The sequence below is a fragment of the Pristiophorus japonicus genome, chromosome 15 (assembly GCF_044704955.1).
Source record: "Pristiophorus japonicus isolate sPriJap1 chromosome 15, sPriJap1.hap1, whole genome shotgun sequence".
Lineage (NCBI taxonomy): Eukaryota > Metazoa > Chordata > Chondrichthyes > Pristiophoridae > Pristiophorus > Pristiophorus japonicus.
This window is the reverse complement of record NC_091991.1, coordinates 71,597,869-71,616,041: the sequence shown is the minus strand read 5'-3', so window position 1 is coordinate 71,616,041 and position 18,173 is coordinate 71,597,869. Positions and strand designations below refer to the sequence as shown.

Sequence of the window (18,173 nt, the reverse complement as noted above, 5' to 3'; positions counted from 1 at the left end):
AGTCTAAGTATCCTTCTGAAGATTTGATAATTATTAATTCCTGCCAAACAAACTCTCTAGCACTGAAAATTAACTACTGTATTATAAATGCAGAGTCTCATTTCTTCGATTTAATTGCTAATTTCTTGGTGCGCCCCACTGGCGCTTTGGACATGGGATCTGTGCTGCAATTGGCCAGCCCGGCACTCGACTGTTGGCACAGCATCCCCCGCTCCCCGCTGGTCCAAGTGGGACCCTTTTTTTGCTGCAAACTATGCAGCTTGGGCCCTTCCCTTTAATTCAGGGAAGAGCCCTTCTTATGCGGCAGTGCTACACGACTCCCCACTCCAGAGACTTTCACCTCTCTACCGCCCCAGAAAATAGGTGGAGTGCTTGATTTATCATTCCACTTCCTTTCGGGGACGGTAACCCCAAGTCTCGCGCCTCACGAGTGCTACCACCCATACTGAATTTTTAGCTGCAAGCCCATTACTTTACAGCAGTCCCAAAGTTGAGGATGTGTCCTCTTCCCATTATCTGTTCTTCTCATCAAATTGAATACAAAACACACCCGGGCCAAAATTTAGGGTCTCTGAAAGACCCATTACCGTCTGTTTGAGATGGCCATTCATCAAAATCAAATGGCCGCCACTTTGGGGTCACCTGGCCGACCCGACCTAAATTCAGGTTAGGGATTTTTCGGCCCGGGCCCTATAACGCCTGATGCTGATGACCACCGCAAGTGAGTCATCAGTTAATGCACCACTGCTTTTAAGAAAGAAAACTTACTGAGCTAAATTCAGCTGAACTCATTGGTGCCCAGACAGTTCCGCACCGAGTGCGGCCGGGCAGCGCTGCAGCCCTTAAAGGGGAGGGCCCACTGCCGCGGCCGGCATCTATTAATTTTTGCCGGCCAACTTCCCAATCGGCAAGACAGTGTCCCTGGGTTCAACTGGGCCCCCAACAGGCAGCCTAGCACCCACTCTTGGATTCCAGGCCGCTGGTCCAGCCAAAACCCTCCCTGGTGGCCCAGTGGCCAAAGATAAAAAATTACTGAATCTCTGCCCTTTACTGGAGGAAAGAGAGCGTGGTGACGCACACATGCCGTGATGTCACCATTACTCCACAGCTGATTGATAGCGGCGGAGTCCCGATCCCGCCCCAAATTCAGCTACTTCCCATCTAAGTCCCGCCCCCACTACAATCAATTTCCATTGGGACTTTGAAAAAAATTCTAAGTCCCGAAAATCGATCATCAGACCTCCCAGCGGCAAGTACCACTAAAATAATCATAGGTAAGCCAGCTTTCTGGCACACCTGAATTTCAGCCCCACCATCTCTAGTCTGCTTAGAACAATGGCATTCATAACATTGCCCACTGGCAATGGCACGCCTTCTCCTTCATCTGTAAAACGCTTTGGGATATCCGGAGATCGTGAAAGGCGCTATATAAATATAAATCTTTCTTTGTGGTCCTCAACAGACATTGAACCATGTATTTCTATGCTGTATTCATGGCCTGTCTGAATGAGATGTTAACTGAGCTATAATTCAGTGTTGCTGCCTCTACTTTTTTTCCCCTCTCAAAAAAGAGGCAAATATTTCCCAATTGTCATAGAGCAACTGAAAGAGCCATCCTAAAATAGAACTATTTAAATACATTAGTCCTGTGGTTTTGTTTTCCACCTGTGGTAAAGTGCCTGGCCTGCACTTTGCAAATGCCACTACATAGTTTAAGGTGGTGATTATAAAAGAATTGTATATAGAAAATACACATTCCATAAGCAATTTGCAAGGCTATAGGAAAGTTTGGGAATAAAGTTCTCCTACTATAATGTTTAGGCGCTATGCAATATAATTTAAACACAAGGTTAAAAAAAATAGACTTACAGGAATTCCTTGCAACTGTGGCTTATCTAATAAGTTGTGGAGCTCATTCTTTGAAGCTTCAGTCTTTTCAAAGTCTGCAGCATCCACCATGTAGCTAAAAACAAGATGCATTGTACATCAGGGTACATTGTATTCAATGGAAACACGTTCAGCTGAACCTGTGAAATTAACTCAAACAAAGGGAATTGAGTTTGGGGGGGGGGGGAGGAGGGGGAGTAAGTCATGTGACATTAAAAAGTAGAAAGATCACATCTTATAATTTGAAAACTTACACAATAGCATTGACTCCTCTGCAGTAACGTTCCCACATACTTCGGAATCTTGGCTGACCACCAATGTCCCAAATCTATACAGAAAAAACAAATACATTTATTGCAACGCTTTATTAAAACATAAAATATGAACAGTATTTGTGACTAGACATTAAAGCATAAAGCAACTTTACCCAGTTTTCTCTTTGAGCAAAGCACATTCTGGGATGCAACAAGGTTGGCCAAAAAACAATTCTACAGTTGGTAGAACAATGCCCGCAACCAAAATACCTCAGAGCAGTCTTACAGCTGGAGTGGCATCAGTCACAGGATTCTACAACAAGCAGTAAACCCAGGGAACAGCTAACACCGAAGTCAGACCAACAAAAGATTTGGAAAGATGAAAGAAACAGAAAATGTGTCACAGCCAATTAAAAATACGTTACATTTTTAAGGAAAGGGTTAATCAGACTGACTTTGTTGGCTTTAAGAGTATTTAAGGCCAGCATGGGGATATTAGTGCCAGATTTAATTCTTTTCCCAGTGTTCTTTCTCCCTTAGAACCATAGTTTCGCCTTTAACCGCCGAGAATCTTCGTGTAAGATCCATTTTCTCGCCGGGCGGTATTGCTTCCCTTTTTTATGGAATTTTTCGCCAGCATTATTTGAAGAAGCTTAGCGGTCTTTCTGGGCGGCAATCAGGCTTGAGGGAAAGTCTAGCCGGTAGATTTTACGGAGATATTTATTTAGCCCCATTCCTCTTCCCTTTCAATTTCTTTTATTACTTTCTGTTTGTCCATTTCCCTATCACGGATTCCTCTACCATCAATGCTTCTGGTAGGAAATTCTATGTCCTAACAACCTTCTGTGTACAAAAAAAATTCTCCTAACCTCTTCCTTGGCTTTTGACAATGATCTTAAATTTATGCCCTCTCATTACCGACTCTGACCAATGAAAATAATTCTTCCCCATTTATCTCATCAAATCTCTCATAATTTTGAACTGCTATCTTCTTAGCCTTCTCTGTTCTAGTGAAAGAGCCTCCTTTTCTCTAATCTCTCCTCATTACTAAAGCCTCTCATCCCCAGTATTATGTTCATGAAAATCCTTTGTCATCATCATCATAGGCAGTCCCTCAGAATCGAGGACGACTTGCTTCCACTCTTAGCATGAGTTCTTAGGTGGCTGTACAGTCCAATATGAGAACCACAGTCTCTGTCACAGGTGGAACAGATAGTCGTTGAGGGAAAGGTTGGGCAGAGAGTCTGGTTTGCCGCACGCTCCTTCCGCTGCCTGCGCTTGATTTCTGCATGCTCTCGATTTCTGCATGCTCTCGATTTCTGCATGCTCTCGGCGACGATACGCGAGCAGCTCAGCGCCCTCCGGGATGCACTTCCTCCACTTAGGGCCGTCTATGGCCAGGGACTCCCAGGTGTCAAGTGGGAATGTCGCACTTTCAGGGAGGCTTTGAGGGTGTCCTTGTAACATTTCCTCTGCCCGCCTTTGGCTCGTTTGCTGTGGACGAGTTCCAAGTAGAGCGCTTGCTTTGGGAGTCTCGTGTCTGGCACGCGGACTGTGTGGCCTGCCCAGCGGAGCTGATCAAGTCTGGTCAGTGCTTCAATGCTGGGGATATTGGCCTGGACGAGGACGCTAATGTTTGTGCGTCTGTCCTCCAAGGGGATTTGTAGGATCTTACGGAGACATCGCTGGTGGTATTTCTCCAGCGACTTGAGGGGGTTACCATACATGGTCCACGTCTCTGAGCCATACAGGAGGGCGGGTATTACTACGGCCCTGTAGACCATGAGCTTGGTGACAGTTTTGAAGGCCTGGTCTTCAAACACTCTTTTCCTCAGGCGGCCAAAGGCCTTTTGTACCCTTGCCATGGCTTTGATATTCTTCCTAAAGTAGGTGGTCCAAAATGGGACACATATTCTAATGCAAGGAAAGGGTTAATCAGACTGACTTGACTTGTGCTAATGTCATACCACTATTGATTTGTCTTTATATTGTAATAATATTAACTTTTAGCCTATGTTTGCAAAATAGGGAAGTATGATTCTTAAATTGTAATATCTGAAATTACTAAGTGTACAAAGATGGTTAACTTTTGAACTGAAACTGAACCTTAAATATGAAGTAACCACCTGCTTAATGAGAGACGTACCATTGCATACTGGTTCCCAAGTTTCAGGGAGCTACAATCAATTGGGTGCAAGGAATACAGTTAGTCATTTTTGATAAGATAACGACATTATGGAGTTATATTGATCTCGTTAGCCCAACGGAAGCATTTACATCAGTAAGGAAATCAGCTTATTAAATTAAGAAATTGATACAGTAGAGGTGCAATTAGATACTCCTTATAAGGAGTGGTATTTTAACTTTTGGTATAATCATGTAATGTAGAAATGTGCAAATTCTCATAGTAAGGGTCAGAGATAAGAAGGTTGAGAAAGTGAAAAGTAAGATGTTTACACATTCACCCATGTCAATCAACAACAACTTGTATTTATATAGCGTCTTTAATGTAGTGAAACGTCCCAAGGTGCTTCACAGGAGTATTATGAGTCAAAAAATTTGACACCAAGCCACATAAGGAGAAATTAGGGTAGGTGACCAAATAGGGCTTGGTCAAAGAGGTAGGTTTTAAGGAGTGTCTTGAAGGAGGACAGAGTGTTCGAGAGGTGGAGAGGCTTAAGAAAGAAAGACTTGAATTTATATAGAAACATAGAAACTAGGTGCAGGAGTAGGCCATTCGGCCCTTCTAGCCTGCACCGCCATTCAATGAGTTCATGGCTGAACATGCAACTTCAGTACCCCATTCCTGCTTTCTCACCATACCCCTTGATTCCCCTAGTAGTAAGGACTTCATCTAACTCCTTTTTGAATATATTTAGTGAATTGGCCTCAACAACTTTCTGTGGTAGAGAATTCCACAGGTTCACCACTCTCTGGGTGAAGAAATTCCTCCTCATCTCGGTCCTAAATGGCTTCCCCCTTATCCTTAGACTGTGTCCCCTGGTTCTGGACTTCCCCAACATTGGGAACATTCTTCCTGCATCTAACCTGTCTAACCCCGTCAGAATTTTAAACGTTTCTATGAGGTCCCCTCTCATTCTTCTGAACTCCAGTGAATACAAGCCCAGTTGATCCAGTCTTTCTTGATAGGTCAGTCCCGCCATCCCGGGAATCAGTCTGGTGAACCTTTGCTGCACTCCCTCAATAGCAAGAATGTCCTTCCTCAGGTTAGGAGACCAAAACTGTACACAATACTCCAGGTGTGGCCTCACCAAGGCCCTGTACAATTGTAGCAACACCTCCCTGCCCCTGTACTCAAATCCCCTCGCTATGAAGGCCAACATGCCATTTGCTTTCTTAACCGCCTGCTGTACCTGCATGCCAACCTTCAATGACTGATGTACCATGACACCCAGGTCTCTTTGCACCTCTCCTTTTCCTAATCTGTCACCATTCAGATAATAGTCTGTCTCTCTATTTTTACCACCAAAGTGGATAACCTCACATTTATCCACATTATACTTCATCTGCCATGCATTTGCCCACTCACCTAACCTATCCAAGTCACTCTGCAGCCTCATAGCATCCGCCTCGCAGCTCACACTGCCACCCAACTTAGTGTCATCCGCAAATTTGGAGATACTACATTTAATCCCCTCGTCTAAATCATTAATGTACAGTGTAAACAGCTGGGGCCCCAGCACAGAAACTTGCGGTACCCCACTAGTCACTGCCTGCCATTCTGAAAAGTCCCCATTTACTCCTACACTTTGCTTCCTGTCTGACAACCAGTTCTCAATCCATGTCAGCACACTACCCCCAATCCCATGTGCTTTAACTTTGCACATTAGCACCTTTCGCGACCACCAGACGTCTCAAAGCAATGAAGTATTTTTGGAGTGTAGTCACTGTTGTAATGTGGGAAATGTGGCAGCCAATTTGCGCACAGCAAGCTCCTACAAACAGCAATGTGATAATGACCAGATAATCTGTTTTGTTATATCGGGATAAATATTGGCCAGGACACCGCGATAACGCCCCTGCTCTTCTTCGAAATAGTGCCATGGGATCTTTTACATCCACTTGAGAGAGCAGATGGGGGCCTCGGTTTAACGTCTCATCCAAAAGACGGCTTAAGACAGAGAATTCCAGAGTTTAGGGCTTAGGCAACAGAAGGCATGGCAACCAATGGTTGAGCAATTATAAATCAGAGATGCTCAAGAGGGCAGAATTAGAGCAGCGCAGACATCTCAGGGGATTGTATGACTGAAGGGAATTCTTCTCTTCTCTTAGGTAGTTCCCCGGAGTCGAGGATGACTTGCTTCCACACTAAAAATGAGTTCTAAGGTGACTGATGCCAGGTCCCAAACTCCATTTTTAAGCGGCGGAAGATGCCAGTGCGTGAATTCTTTTAACTTGGGGTGGCCGTTGCACACCAGCTATCACACAAACTTGACAGAGCAAGGTCTTGGACCAATGGCAAGGGGATCCAAGACGATTGGAGACCAGGCTCTGCTGCAAGGGCCAGAGAGGTGAGGACATGGAGGGATTTGAAAACAAGAATGAGAACTTTGAAATCAAGGCATTGCTCAACTGGGAACCAATGTAGGTCAGCGAGCACGGGGGTGATGGGTGAGCAGGGCTTGGTGCGACTTAGGACATGGACAGCCGAGTTTTGGATCACCTCTAGTTTACGTAGGGTAGAATGTGAGAGGTCAGCCAGGAGTGCACTGGAAGAGTCAAGTATAGAGGTAACAAAGGAATGGATGAGGGCTTCAGCAGTGGACGAGCTGAGGCAAGGGCTGAGACGGGCGATGTTACGGAGATGGAAATAGGCTGCGGCTATGTGGTAGAAAGCTCATTTCAGGGTCAAATATGACACCAAGGTTGCGAACAGTCTGGTTCAATAGAAATGTTGTAAAATTACCCATTAGTCACTACTCTGCAGTTTAAAGATACACGTAAATAAGATGTGATCAGGTCTGTGTAGCTTGCCATATATGGATCAGGAACTTGCTGTTCCAAAAAGGTATAAAAGAGATTTGGATTCAAAGGGATTGATCGATCCGAATATGGAGCTCAGAAATGTAACGTGTTTGAGTCCCTGATGATAAAGTGTGGTTGTAAGGACGATATTTTAGTGTAGACCAAGTACTATTTTATGTACGGTATACTTAATAAAACTATGAATGCTTTCCTCAATGCTTCAAGAACCTTGTTGATTGAGGAAAAGATAGAACATCTAATCATAAGTAAACATCCTCAGACACTAACTGTGGCCTAGCCAATGATTTGTATAGGTTTTGTTTTGCCCCTTTGCTTTTGTACTCTCTATCCCTATTTCTAAACTCTAGTGTCCCGCACAATTTTTAATGTAAAACTTTATCAATGTGTCCTCCTACTTTTAAAGATTTGCATACCTGATCCTCCAAGTCTCTCCATTTAAAATGTTACCCCTTTCCTCTCATTCTTCTTTCCAAAATTTACTGAAAAAGTAAAAATTACCAAATCGCTTTCCTTTTCACTTTTGCCAATAACCTCCAGCTAATTTCACGCACTAATGTACTTTATTAGCTTCACATTAAGTTCCATCTGCCTTTCCTTAGTCCATTTAAGGCACCCAGATCCCTTGGAATCTGAGTCTACATTTCACTGGCCACCGAACTTGGCTTCGTCAAAACATCTAATATAAGTAACCTCTTTCATATCCTGCATGGTTTGAACATTAGGAGACCCAGAACGCACCAAAGGAACTGCATTTACAACACCCCTCCAGACCCTTGTCCATTTATAGCTGCATCCTCCTTTTTGTTGTCAAGCTGCATTTCAAACCAGCTAAACAATGTGATTCATTTGACATTCCTTAACCTTCTTTAAAAGCTACACATTTGGAACTCGGAATGCTTCTGAAAGTTCAAATTATAATGGGTAACCTTTATCCACTAATTTAGTTATGTCCTCAAGGAATTCCAGTGAATTCACAAAGCAAAACCTCAACTTTAAAACTATGCTAACTACCTCTAATGGCTTCTGTGCTTTTTTAGATTAACACTGATAAGATTCTGCAAAATAATACATTACTTGTCTCACTATTAATGATCTCTTGGTTCTTTAATGCTGTTCGATTCAATTTCACAGTCACAAGATTACACATTTCTATCTTCCTATTCATGTTATAGACCTCAGTTCTGACATTTTTGATATAATTTAGTTCTCTTATAGTTATAAGTAGATTTTAAGCTTTTGAGTGCCATGGATGAGCTTAACTCATCTGGATTCAATCAGGCCACATGGGCAGCTACCAAGCGTACTCATTAACCATCCTCTTCCTCGTTTTATAAATGAGAAAAGCATAACAGAGTAAGGTTATTCTACAGGTATCGGTCTTAAGAGCAAGCTGTGAAACTAGCAGTTACTCTCCAGACTGAACTGTGCTGACCATTTTTCACTGACCAGTTCAAAGGTAACTTTCCAAGCACCCCTCCCCAATGAGTAATGGATATGTGGGAAAGCCTTTTAGCATAAGAGATTAACGAGATACTGATTAACTCCATCCAAAAAAAACTGCATAAATATCTAGTTAGGCACAGAATTGAAAGTTACAGGGTAAGTGTACGCAAACATAACCAAATACTCCATGCACAATGAACACAATGGTGACGGTATTGCTGGATCTAGGTTCTGGAGGTTCACTTGATAACCTCTGGGGGTACAGGAGAATTTGCAGAACTTCTCTCCAGCAGATTTAAAGTGGGGTGCAGTCATGAACATGGCAGAATTTTGTAGATCGTCTATGGAAGAGGCAGGCTTGAACTGGATGGCCTTCGTCGTTCCATGCTTTTTTATGTATCCCGACAGAACATAGTTTGAGGGCAGCACCAACACAAAAAAAAAATTAGACACCACGCAGGGTCAAGGATAGCAATCAGGAGTTGGAATCCTGACAAGTTTTTGCCCCAAACAACTTTAACATGTATAGTATTCAATTCCAGATTTCTAACCAGCTTCTCACCAGTGAAGCACACAGGCCAAGCTGGAAAATTAGCAAAAACTGATGCCTCAAATAACCCGACACAGCTTCAAAAAAGCAAACAAAATCAAAAGCACCCTTGAATAAAGACCTATGGTTTGCAGTTATGCTGAAAGTAGAGCAGGGCATGGGCTTGCTATAACTTAACCTGTTCATTATGCTCATCATTCCATCCCTTGCATGGCACAAGATGATGAGATTGCTAGTTTCTGGCAGAGAAACTGTCAACCTGTTTTGGCGCTCTCTGATTGTTAGATTGTTTTTAAAAAGTGTAAATGGTCATCAGTGACATGAAGACAATGGCCCTGAATTTGCGGTCGGTATGATGGCATACTCTCAGATTACGCCGTCATACCACCACTAGTTTGGGATTTCCACAAGCGCTTGCGCATGCGTTAAATCCCAAACTTGCGATCTGTCAAGTTCTGACTAGACAGATGATCCACTGTGACTTTGAAGTCCTCATTGAAATGATGTGCTGGCGAAAAGTTGGGCTAATTGCCCACCTACTGCGCAGCAAATATGCTGGAAAATTTTACAGCTGGTGCACAGCGTATTGGGGGGGGAGGGGGGATGATGAGAAAATATAATAACTAAAAACAAAAACATAAAAGAACCTACCAGGCAGCTGTAAAAGCTTGATTTGAGGGATGAGATTATTTTAATCTTTTTTTTTTATATCTTGCTGGGTCTTCCAATACATAACTGTACTTACTTCAAAGTATTCCCTGTGCTTTTTAAAGCCAAATACTATACTTGTCAAATAAATATAATTAGTATCACACCGGTTAATTTACAAGTTCTTTAATGTCAAGATGATTTTTTCCTGATTAACTAGTGAAAGGAGCACCGCCCCATGTGATCCCAGGTAAGTTTACGCACAATGGTGCGCCCCCTGGGATCGGTGGGCCACGACGCTGTGCACAACTCCTCGAAGGGGGGCTTCACAGCAGGTAAGTGTAAATTCGGTTGAGGTCGATGGCGTACCAACAACTGCAAATTCAGGGACATTCTTTTCTTTACCTCTGCCCCAGTTCATCGAGGTACTCTTCTACCTCTCCTCCCTCAACTGAAAGTGACACTCTTCGTCCCCCTCCTCCTCTCATTCACACTGGCACTAATTCCCCCTCCTCATTTCACGATTGCTACTTTCCTCTCTCTTCCCCGTCCCAATTCATGCTGCACTATTCTTTCTATCCTTGATTGAAACAAGCGTTCATCGCCTCCCAGCCTCCGTTTCAGGCAAGTACTCCCCTCTTCAGTGTCACTCCTTACCTGCGATACTCCTACTTGCTGCCGCTCCAGGAAATGAAACACTGCTGCAAGTGGAAATGACTGATTTCACAAACCTATTGGACGAATATTCCTGTTCACTGAGCTGTGGCATTTAATCCCCGAAAGCAGCACAGGCGGGAGTGGAGCACAGTTGTGAGGGGGAAGCCATAACTAGTGCGGAGTCCAAATGCCGATTGGAAGATACGGAATTATATAAACAATCCATGGCATAGGAAATCTTTCTGGAGCAACATTATCCTGTCCAGAACAGCAATAGGATTTGCCTCCTCCCCACATGTACTGAAATGACATTGCCTTTACTCGGATTTACACATTTAAATCTGATCATTTCAACTCAAATTTGGGCTTCCCCACAGAGAAAAACGATGCAACACATTTCACTGCAACTTATTTGTGGCATTCAACAAGATACATATAAATTACAAGGTGAAAGTATGCTACCTTCAACCTTGTAGCTCAAGGATAACAAATGCAAAACAACTCTTAACAGACCATTGTAGGATTCCATTATCCAGTGGTAACACACCTTCTTACCATTTATCTATCGGAGTGACTACTTGTACTAACGCTTTCTGCGCATGCGTCCTCTCGACTCCGTTCCCCAGCACCCCCCCACAACTTTACTAACACTTACTGCGCATGCGTCCTCCCGACTCTGCCCTGCCTACCCCCCCTTGCACCCGAAACTGGAACCAGAAGTGGGGTCCCAAACACATTGATTCTGAACTGACCACGTTGTCCAACTGAGCCCCGAGCCTTCCGCTGAGCCTCTGACCACCCCGAGCAATGGTGGGAGGAGAGAGAGAGCCGGCGGGCGGGCGGGGGGTGTGAGAGAGAGAGAGAGAGAGAGAGAGAGAGAGAGAGAGAGAGAGAGAGAGAGAGAGAGAGAGAGAGAGAGAGAGAAAGAAAGAGAAAAAAAAGCGGGAGATGGAAGAGAGTAAACTCAGGGAAGACGGATCACGTTCTTCCTACCACCTTTACACCCACACCCATTTTCTCGGAAAGCTCGGTGCGTGTGTTACAAGGGACATCATTGGAATAGATGAAATCCAGAAGTCATGACGCTCAATATTCACTTCATACCCAATAAACCTGTTAACAATCCATGACCCACACACAATGCCCCATTTATGGTGGAGGGGGTGGGGGGCACTTGCGCTGAGGTAAGGGAATTCGGCTGGGGAGGGATGCACTTGCACTGGAGTAAGGGACTTCGGCTGGAACTTGGTGGCTTTTGCTGGGTTGTTCGACATCTGTCCCCTCTGGCTTCTGAAGTCAGAATGGATCAAATTACAATTTGCAAAGTCAGTCAGAACTTAGGCTGGGCGGTTCTAGTTACACATTCCAGAGAAACTCCAGGGTGTGGCTTATCCTCCAAGGGGACCAATCAGCAATAGGTCATGTGATAACAGAGAGCCAAGCAGAGAAACAGCGGCCATTTTACAAATGGACGCATCCTTCATCTATTGCTGAGCCAGTTTTCATCACTGCTTTCTATTGCTGAGCTAGTGTTCAATCCAGCTACCAAATTGGTCACCAGTAGAATGTAAACATTTTACCCATGCACAATATTAGAGTCTGATGATCTCCAATTCAAACGTTGCTCCTTTTTTAAAATTTTAAAATATGCTCGCTATTTTCTAGTCCTCATGTATAGTCCTTTAAAATTATAAAACCAGTATTACCCATTTCCTTAGCGGAAGGGATGCATCTCATCTGGTACAGTTGCCCTGCAGACATTTAGTTAATTCAGAGAGTGGCAGGATCTGAAACGCTCTACCTGAAAACATGGCGGATGCTGATTCCATAACTAATTTTAAAAAGGGAGTTGGATAGGTACTTGAGGATGAGGAACAGACAGGGTTACGGACAAAAAGCGGGGATGTGGGACTAAGCATGACTGCTCTTTCAAAGAGTTAGCACAGGCACGATAGGCCGAATAGCCCCCTTCTATGCTGTAAGTTTCTGTAACTCTATGTTCTATAACTGTATACAAGGAACTCAAACTTCCCAAGCCAATCTGATTGAAAATAGACCTTGTCCTTCTTCTATTGTAAATAATCAACTTGTATACATCTGTATTTCCTCGTCCCCAAATATTTCTATCCAAAATGGACCTATCTGGTATTTATTCAGGCCTAAAAATGGTTTTACTTCCTCTCAGTTGCTGATCAATCTTTCTTTCTGTTTTCTAAGTCTCGAACATCCTTTTCAGCTATCATTAATTAACTTTTCTACATTAGTTACTGCTATTTTTTGCTCCTTGTATCTGTATCAGGGTGGCCAATTCACATCTCACAAGCTGCAACACTTTATTCAAATTCTCGATAGTGCATCTTTCCCTCAATGATTAACTGAACCGATATTGCCTTGAGTGCTACTGCCATTTTGTGCCAATGCCAAAATTATACATTTTCTTTTAACCTGACACTAATATTTATTGAGAAACCTTGGTGAAGGGTCACAGACTATTGTGCAGGACAACACCAAGGCTGAAGAGAGAAGGGAACAACACCAGGTAAATCAAGAAGCAGTGACAAGTGATGGAAAGGGTTTTAAAAGCCCATACATTGTAGGTGGAAAGGAAAACTGAGGATATTCCATGGCTTTGAGGCAGCAGAATGATTGGTGTAAGAGACAGTGATATAATTACTGCAAAATCAAAAGAACTTCTACCTGCAATTTATTTTGTTTTTGCAACAATACAATCTTTTTTGGGTTTAGGGTTAAAAAAATATGAGCACTTTATACCATTCAAAACTAATTGGCTATTATGCCCCAGCAACTATTCCAATTGATACGTGTTCTTACAAAGCAGTTCTGTTTCAGCAATTTTCTCAAATTTCAGGCAAACTAATCTTCCCGAGACAGAGGTGTCTTTCAATTGTGCAGTCATCCAGTTGTTACACTGGGCTTTGCAAAACTCATCTTCCCGCAGACAGTTCGCATCAGATGCGATCCAACTCATCACAACTGGATCAGACAGTCTCATCAGACGATCAAGTTCCACTCTCACTGGTATCAATTAAACAGTCTGCACATTAATACGTGTCTCATCACAACTAAGTGTATTTGCACTTCAAGCAACAAACCAAATATGTTGCTGGTGCTACACAAAATCAATTGGCTAACTCTTTAGAGTTTCAAATGAAAGCGATTGAAATTATAAAATGGTTACACGAAAATAAGTCATCATAAAGGGAAGAAAAATGAGAGCTACAAATGCCTCGAGACCCCAGAGGTTTGTAAGTGAACACAGGATAAAGAAATGCAGCCAGAAGGGCAGATGGAGGAAGGAACGGTGCAATTAAAGCCATAAATTAGTACATCATCGGGCTACTGAGGATGCAACTTTGGAAAACGTTAAAATAAATGCAAATCTAGCCCAACTCTAATGTCAATCAGGATGCTAAAATTTAAAGCTGTTCTACAAAACACTCAAAATAACATACAAAGCAGTGAATTTGCCTTATGTTGATGCCATGTGTGTACTATGTACTCCATGCTACGTCACTTAATGCTTTACATGGTGACTACATGTAATGCATTGGAGAAGGTCTCTATTTCTCATTGTGGCCTACGGAAAGCAGTAGTGTGTCAGTAATATAAACCGGGATGATGGGGCGCACTATGGTCATAAGAACATAAGAAATAGGAGCAGGAGTAGGCCATACGGTCCCTCGAACCTGCTCCGCCATTCAATAAGATCATGGCTGATCTGATCTTGGCCTCAACTCCACCTTCCTACCTGGTCCCCATAACCCAAGAATTTGTCGATCTCAGCCTTGAATATATTCAATGACCCAGCCTCCTCAGCTCTCTGGGGTAGAGAATTCCAAAGATTCATGACCCTCAGAAAAAATTTCTCCTCAACTCCGCCTTAAATGGGCAACCCCTTATTCTGAAACTATGCCTCCTAGTTCTAGATTCATCCCATCAGTATCTACCCTGTCAAGCCCCCTCAGAATTTTATCTTTCAATAAGATCATCTCTCATTCTTCTAAACTCCAATGAGTACAGGTCCCACCTGCTCAATCTTTCCTCATAAGACAACCCCTTCATAAGAACATAAGAAATAAGAGCAGGAGTAGGCCATTTGGCCCCTCGCGTCTGCTCCGCCATTTAATATAATGGCTGATCTGATCATGGACTCAGCTAGACTTCCCTGCCCGCTCGCCATAGCCCTTTATTCCCTTATCGCTCAAAAATCTGTATCTCCGCCTTAAATATATTCAATGACCCAGCCTCCACAGTTCTCTGGGGCAGAGAATTCCACAGATTTACAACCCTCAGAGAAGAAATTCCTCCTCGTCTCAGTTTTAAATGGGCGGCCCCTTATTCTGATACTATGCCCGCTAGTTTTAGTTTCTCCTATGAGTGGAAATAACCCCTCTGCATCCACCTTGCCGAGCCCCCTCAATATCTTATGTTTCGATAAGATCATCCCTCATTTGTCTGAACTCCAATCAGTATAGGCCCAACCTATTCAACCTATCTTCATAAGTCAACCCCCTCATCTCCAGAATCAAACCAGTGAACCTTTTCTCAACAGCCTCCAATGCAAGTATATCCTTCCTTAAAATAGAGACCAAAATATACACAGTATTCTAGGTGTGGCCTCACCAATACTCTGTACACTTAGCAGGACTTCTCTGCTTTTATACTCCAACCCCTTGCAATAAAGGCCAATATTCCATTTACCTTCCTGATTACTTGCTGCACCTGCATACTAACTTTTTGTGTTTCATGCACAAGGAGGCCAATGTCAGCTGTGGCTCAGTGGGTAGCACTCTCACCTCTGAGTCAGAAAGTTGTAGGTTCAAGACCCACTTCAGAGATTTAAATCTAAAAGAGTTTCATGCACAAGGACCCCCAGGTCTCGCTGTACTGCAGCACTTTGCAATGTTTCTCCATTTAAATTAGAATTTGCTTTTCTATTTTTTCTGCCAAAGTGGATAACCTCACATTTTCCCACATTATATTCCATCTGCCAAATTTTAGCCCACTCACATACCCTGTCTATATCCCTTTGCAAATTTGTTGTGTCCTCCTCACAATTTGCTTTCCCACCCATCTTTGTATCATCAGCAAACTTGGCTACATTACACTCAGTCCCTTCATCCAAGTCATTAATATTGATTGTAAATAGTTGAGGCCTCAGCATCGATCCCTGTGGCACCCCACTAGTGACTGTTTGCCAACTGGAAAATGACCCATTTATCCCAACTCTGTTTTCTGTTAGTTAGCTAATCCTCCATCCATGCTAATATATTACCCCCAACCCAGTGAACTTTTATCTTGTGCAATAACCTTTTTATGTGGCATCTTATCGAATGCCTTCTGTAAATCCAAATACACCAAATCCACTGGTTCGTCCGTATCCACCCTGCTCGTTACATCCACAAAGAACTCCAGCAAATTTGTCAAACATGATTTCCCTTTCATAAAACCATGCTGACTCTGCTTGATTGAATTATGTTTCTCCAAATATACTGCTTCCTTAATAACAGACTCCAGCATTTTCCCAATGACAGATGTTAGGCTAACTGGTCAATGGTTTCCTGCTTTCTGTCTGCCTCCTCTTCTAATAGGGGCATTACATTTGCGGTTTTCCAATCTGCTGGGACCTCCCCAGAATCCAGGGAATTTTGGTCGATTACACCCAATGCATCCACTATCTTGGCAGTCACTTCGTTTAAGACACTTGGATGCCAGCCATCAAGTCCAGGGGACTTGTCCGCCTTTCGTCCCATTATTTTACCGAGTACTACTTCTTTAGTGATAGTGATAGTGATTGTATTAAGTTCCTCCCTCCCTATAGCCCCTTGATTATCCACTGTTGGGATGTTTTTAGTGTCTCCTACCGATACAAAATATTTGTTCAAAGTCTCTGCCATTAATTCCCCAGTCTAAGGGACTAACATTTACTTTAGCCACTCTTTTCTCTTTTATGCTCCGATGGAAACTCTTAATTATCTGTTTTTATATTTCTTGCTCATTTACTTTCATAATCTATCTTCCCTCTCTATCATTTTTTTAGTCGTTCTTTGCTGGCTTTTAAAAGTTTCCCAATCCTCTGGCCTCCCACTACTAGTCTTAGTTATTTTGTATGCCCTCGTTTTCAATTTGATACCATCCCTTATTTCCTTAGTTAGCCACGGATGGTTATCCGTTCTCTTACAGCCTTTCCTTCGCATTGGGGTATATTTTTGTTGAGAGTTAGGAAATACCTCCTTAAATGTCTGCCACTGCTCATGAAATATTCCATACTTTAATCCACTTTCCCAGTCCACTTTAGCCAACTCTGCCTTGATACCTTTGTAATCTCCTTTATTTAAGCTTAGGACACCGGTGTGAGATTCAACTTTATTTGAAATTCAACCATGCTATGGTCACTCATTCCTAGAGGATCCTTTACTAGGAGATAGTTTATTTAAACCTGTCTCATTACAGTACCAGATCTAAGATAGCCTGCTCCTTGGTTGATTCTGCAACATACTGTTCAAGGAAACTATCCCGGATACACTAGCAACTCTTCCTCAAGGCTACCCTGGCCCATTTACATTGTCGAATCAAAATAAAGGTTAAAATCGGCCATGATTATTGTCGTTTCTTTTTTACAAGCTTCCATTATTTCTTGATTTATACTCCACTCAACAGTGTAGCTACTGTTAGGGGGCCTATAGACTATGCCCACCAGTGACTTTTTCCCCTTATTATTCCTTATCTCCACCCAAACTGATTCAACATCTTGATCTTCTGAGTCAATATAGTTTCTCACTAATGCACTGATCTCATCCTTTATTAACAGAGCTACCCCACCTCCTTTTCCTTTCTGTCTGTCCTTCCGAATGGTTAAATACCCCTGAATATTTAGTTCCCAGCCTTGGGCACCATGCAACCACATCTCTGTAATGGCCATCAGATCACACCCATTTGTATCTATTTGTGCCATCAACTCATCTATTTTGTTACGAATGCTACGAGCATTCAGGTAAGGAGCTTTTAAATTTGTTCATTACCATTTTTTCATGCTTTGACCCCATTTTCTGATTCACTTTTGTGTTTATACATTTTGTCCCTTCCTGTCACACTCTGGTTTTCATTTCCCACAATGCTACCCTGCTCTATTGCCTTCTCCTTATTCTTTGACTTTTTACATTTCTGTTCACCTGAATCCTCCCCCCGACTAATTAGTTTAAAGCCCTCTCTACAGCCCTAGTTATTTGATTCACTAGGACCCTAGTCCCAGCACGGCCCAAGTGGAGCCTGTCCCAACGGGAACAGCTCCCTCTTTCCCCACGAATCAAAAACCATTTCTCCCACATCAGTCTTTGAGCTACGTGTTTAATGCTCTGATCTTATTTACGCTATGTAAATTTGCTCGTGGCTCAGGTAGTAATCCTTAGATTATTACCTTTGTGGTTCTGATTTTTAATTTGGCCCCTAGTTGCCCATAATCCCTCAGCAGAACCTCTTTGTCCTATCTATGTCGTTGGTACCCACGTGGACTACGACAACTGGATCTTCCCCCTCCCACTCCAAGTTTCTCTCCAGCCCAGAAATGTCCTTAACCCTGGCACCGGGCAGGCAACACAGCCTTCGGGACTCACGCTCTCAGTTGCAGAGAACATTATATATCCCCCTAATGATAGTGTCCCCTACCACTTGAATGACCCCCCCCGTCCCCTGTACCACGGTGCTGT

General features: G+C 43.0%; 1 protein-coding gene across 1 annotated transcript in view; it reads right to left on the bottom strand.

The window, feature by feature from the left end:
- The window catches only part of LOC139280847 (ADP-ribosylation factor-like protein 8B-A), a 121,223-nt gene that overhangs the window by 74,239 nt on the left and 28,811 nt on the right, over positions 1-18,173 (bottom strand). The window contains exons 3-4 of the mRNA XM_070900595.1: positions 2,142-2,215; positions 1,870-1,963 (exon numbers count right to left, since the gene is read on the bottom strand). Coding sequence (XP_070756696.1) covers positions 1,870-1,963; positions 2,142-2,215 — 168 coding nt within the window. The remainder of the gene's footprint in view (positions 1-1,869; positions 1,964-2,141; positions 2,216-18,173) is intronic.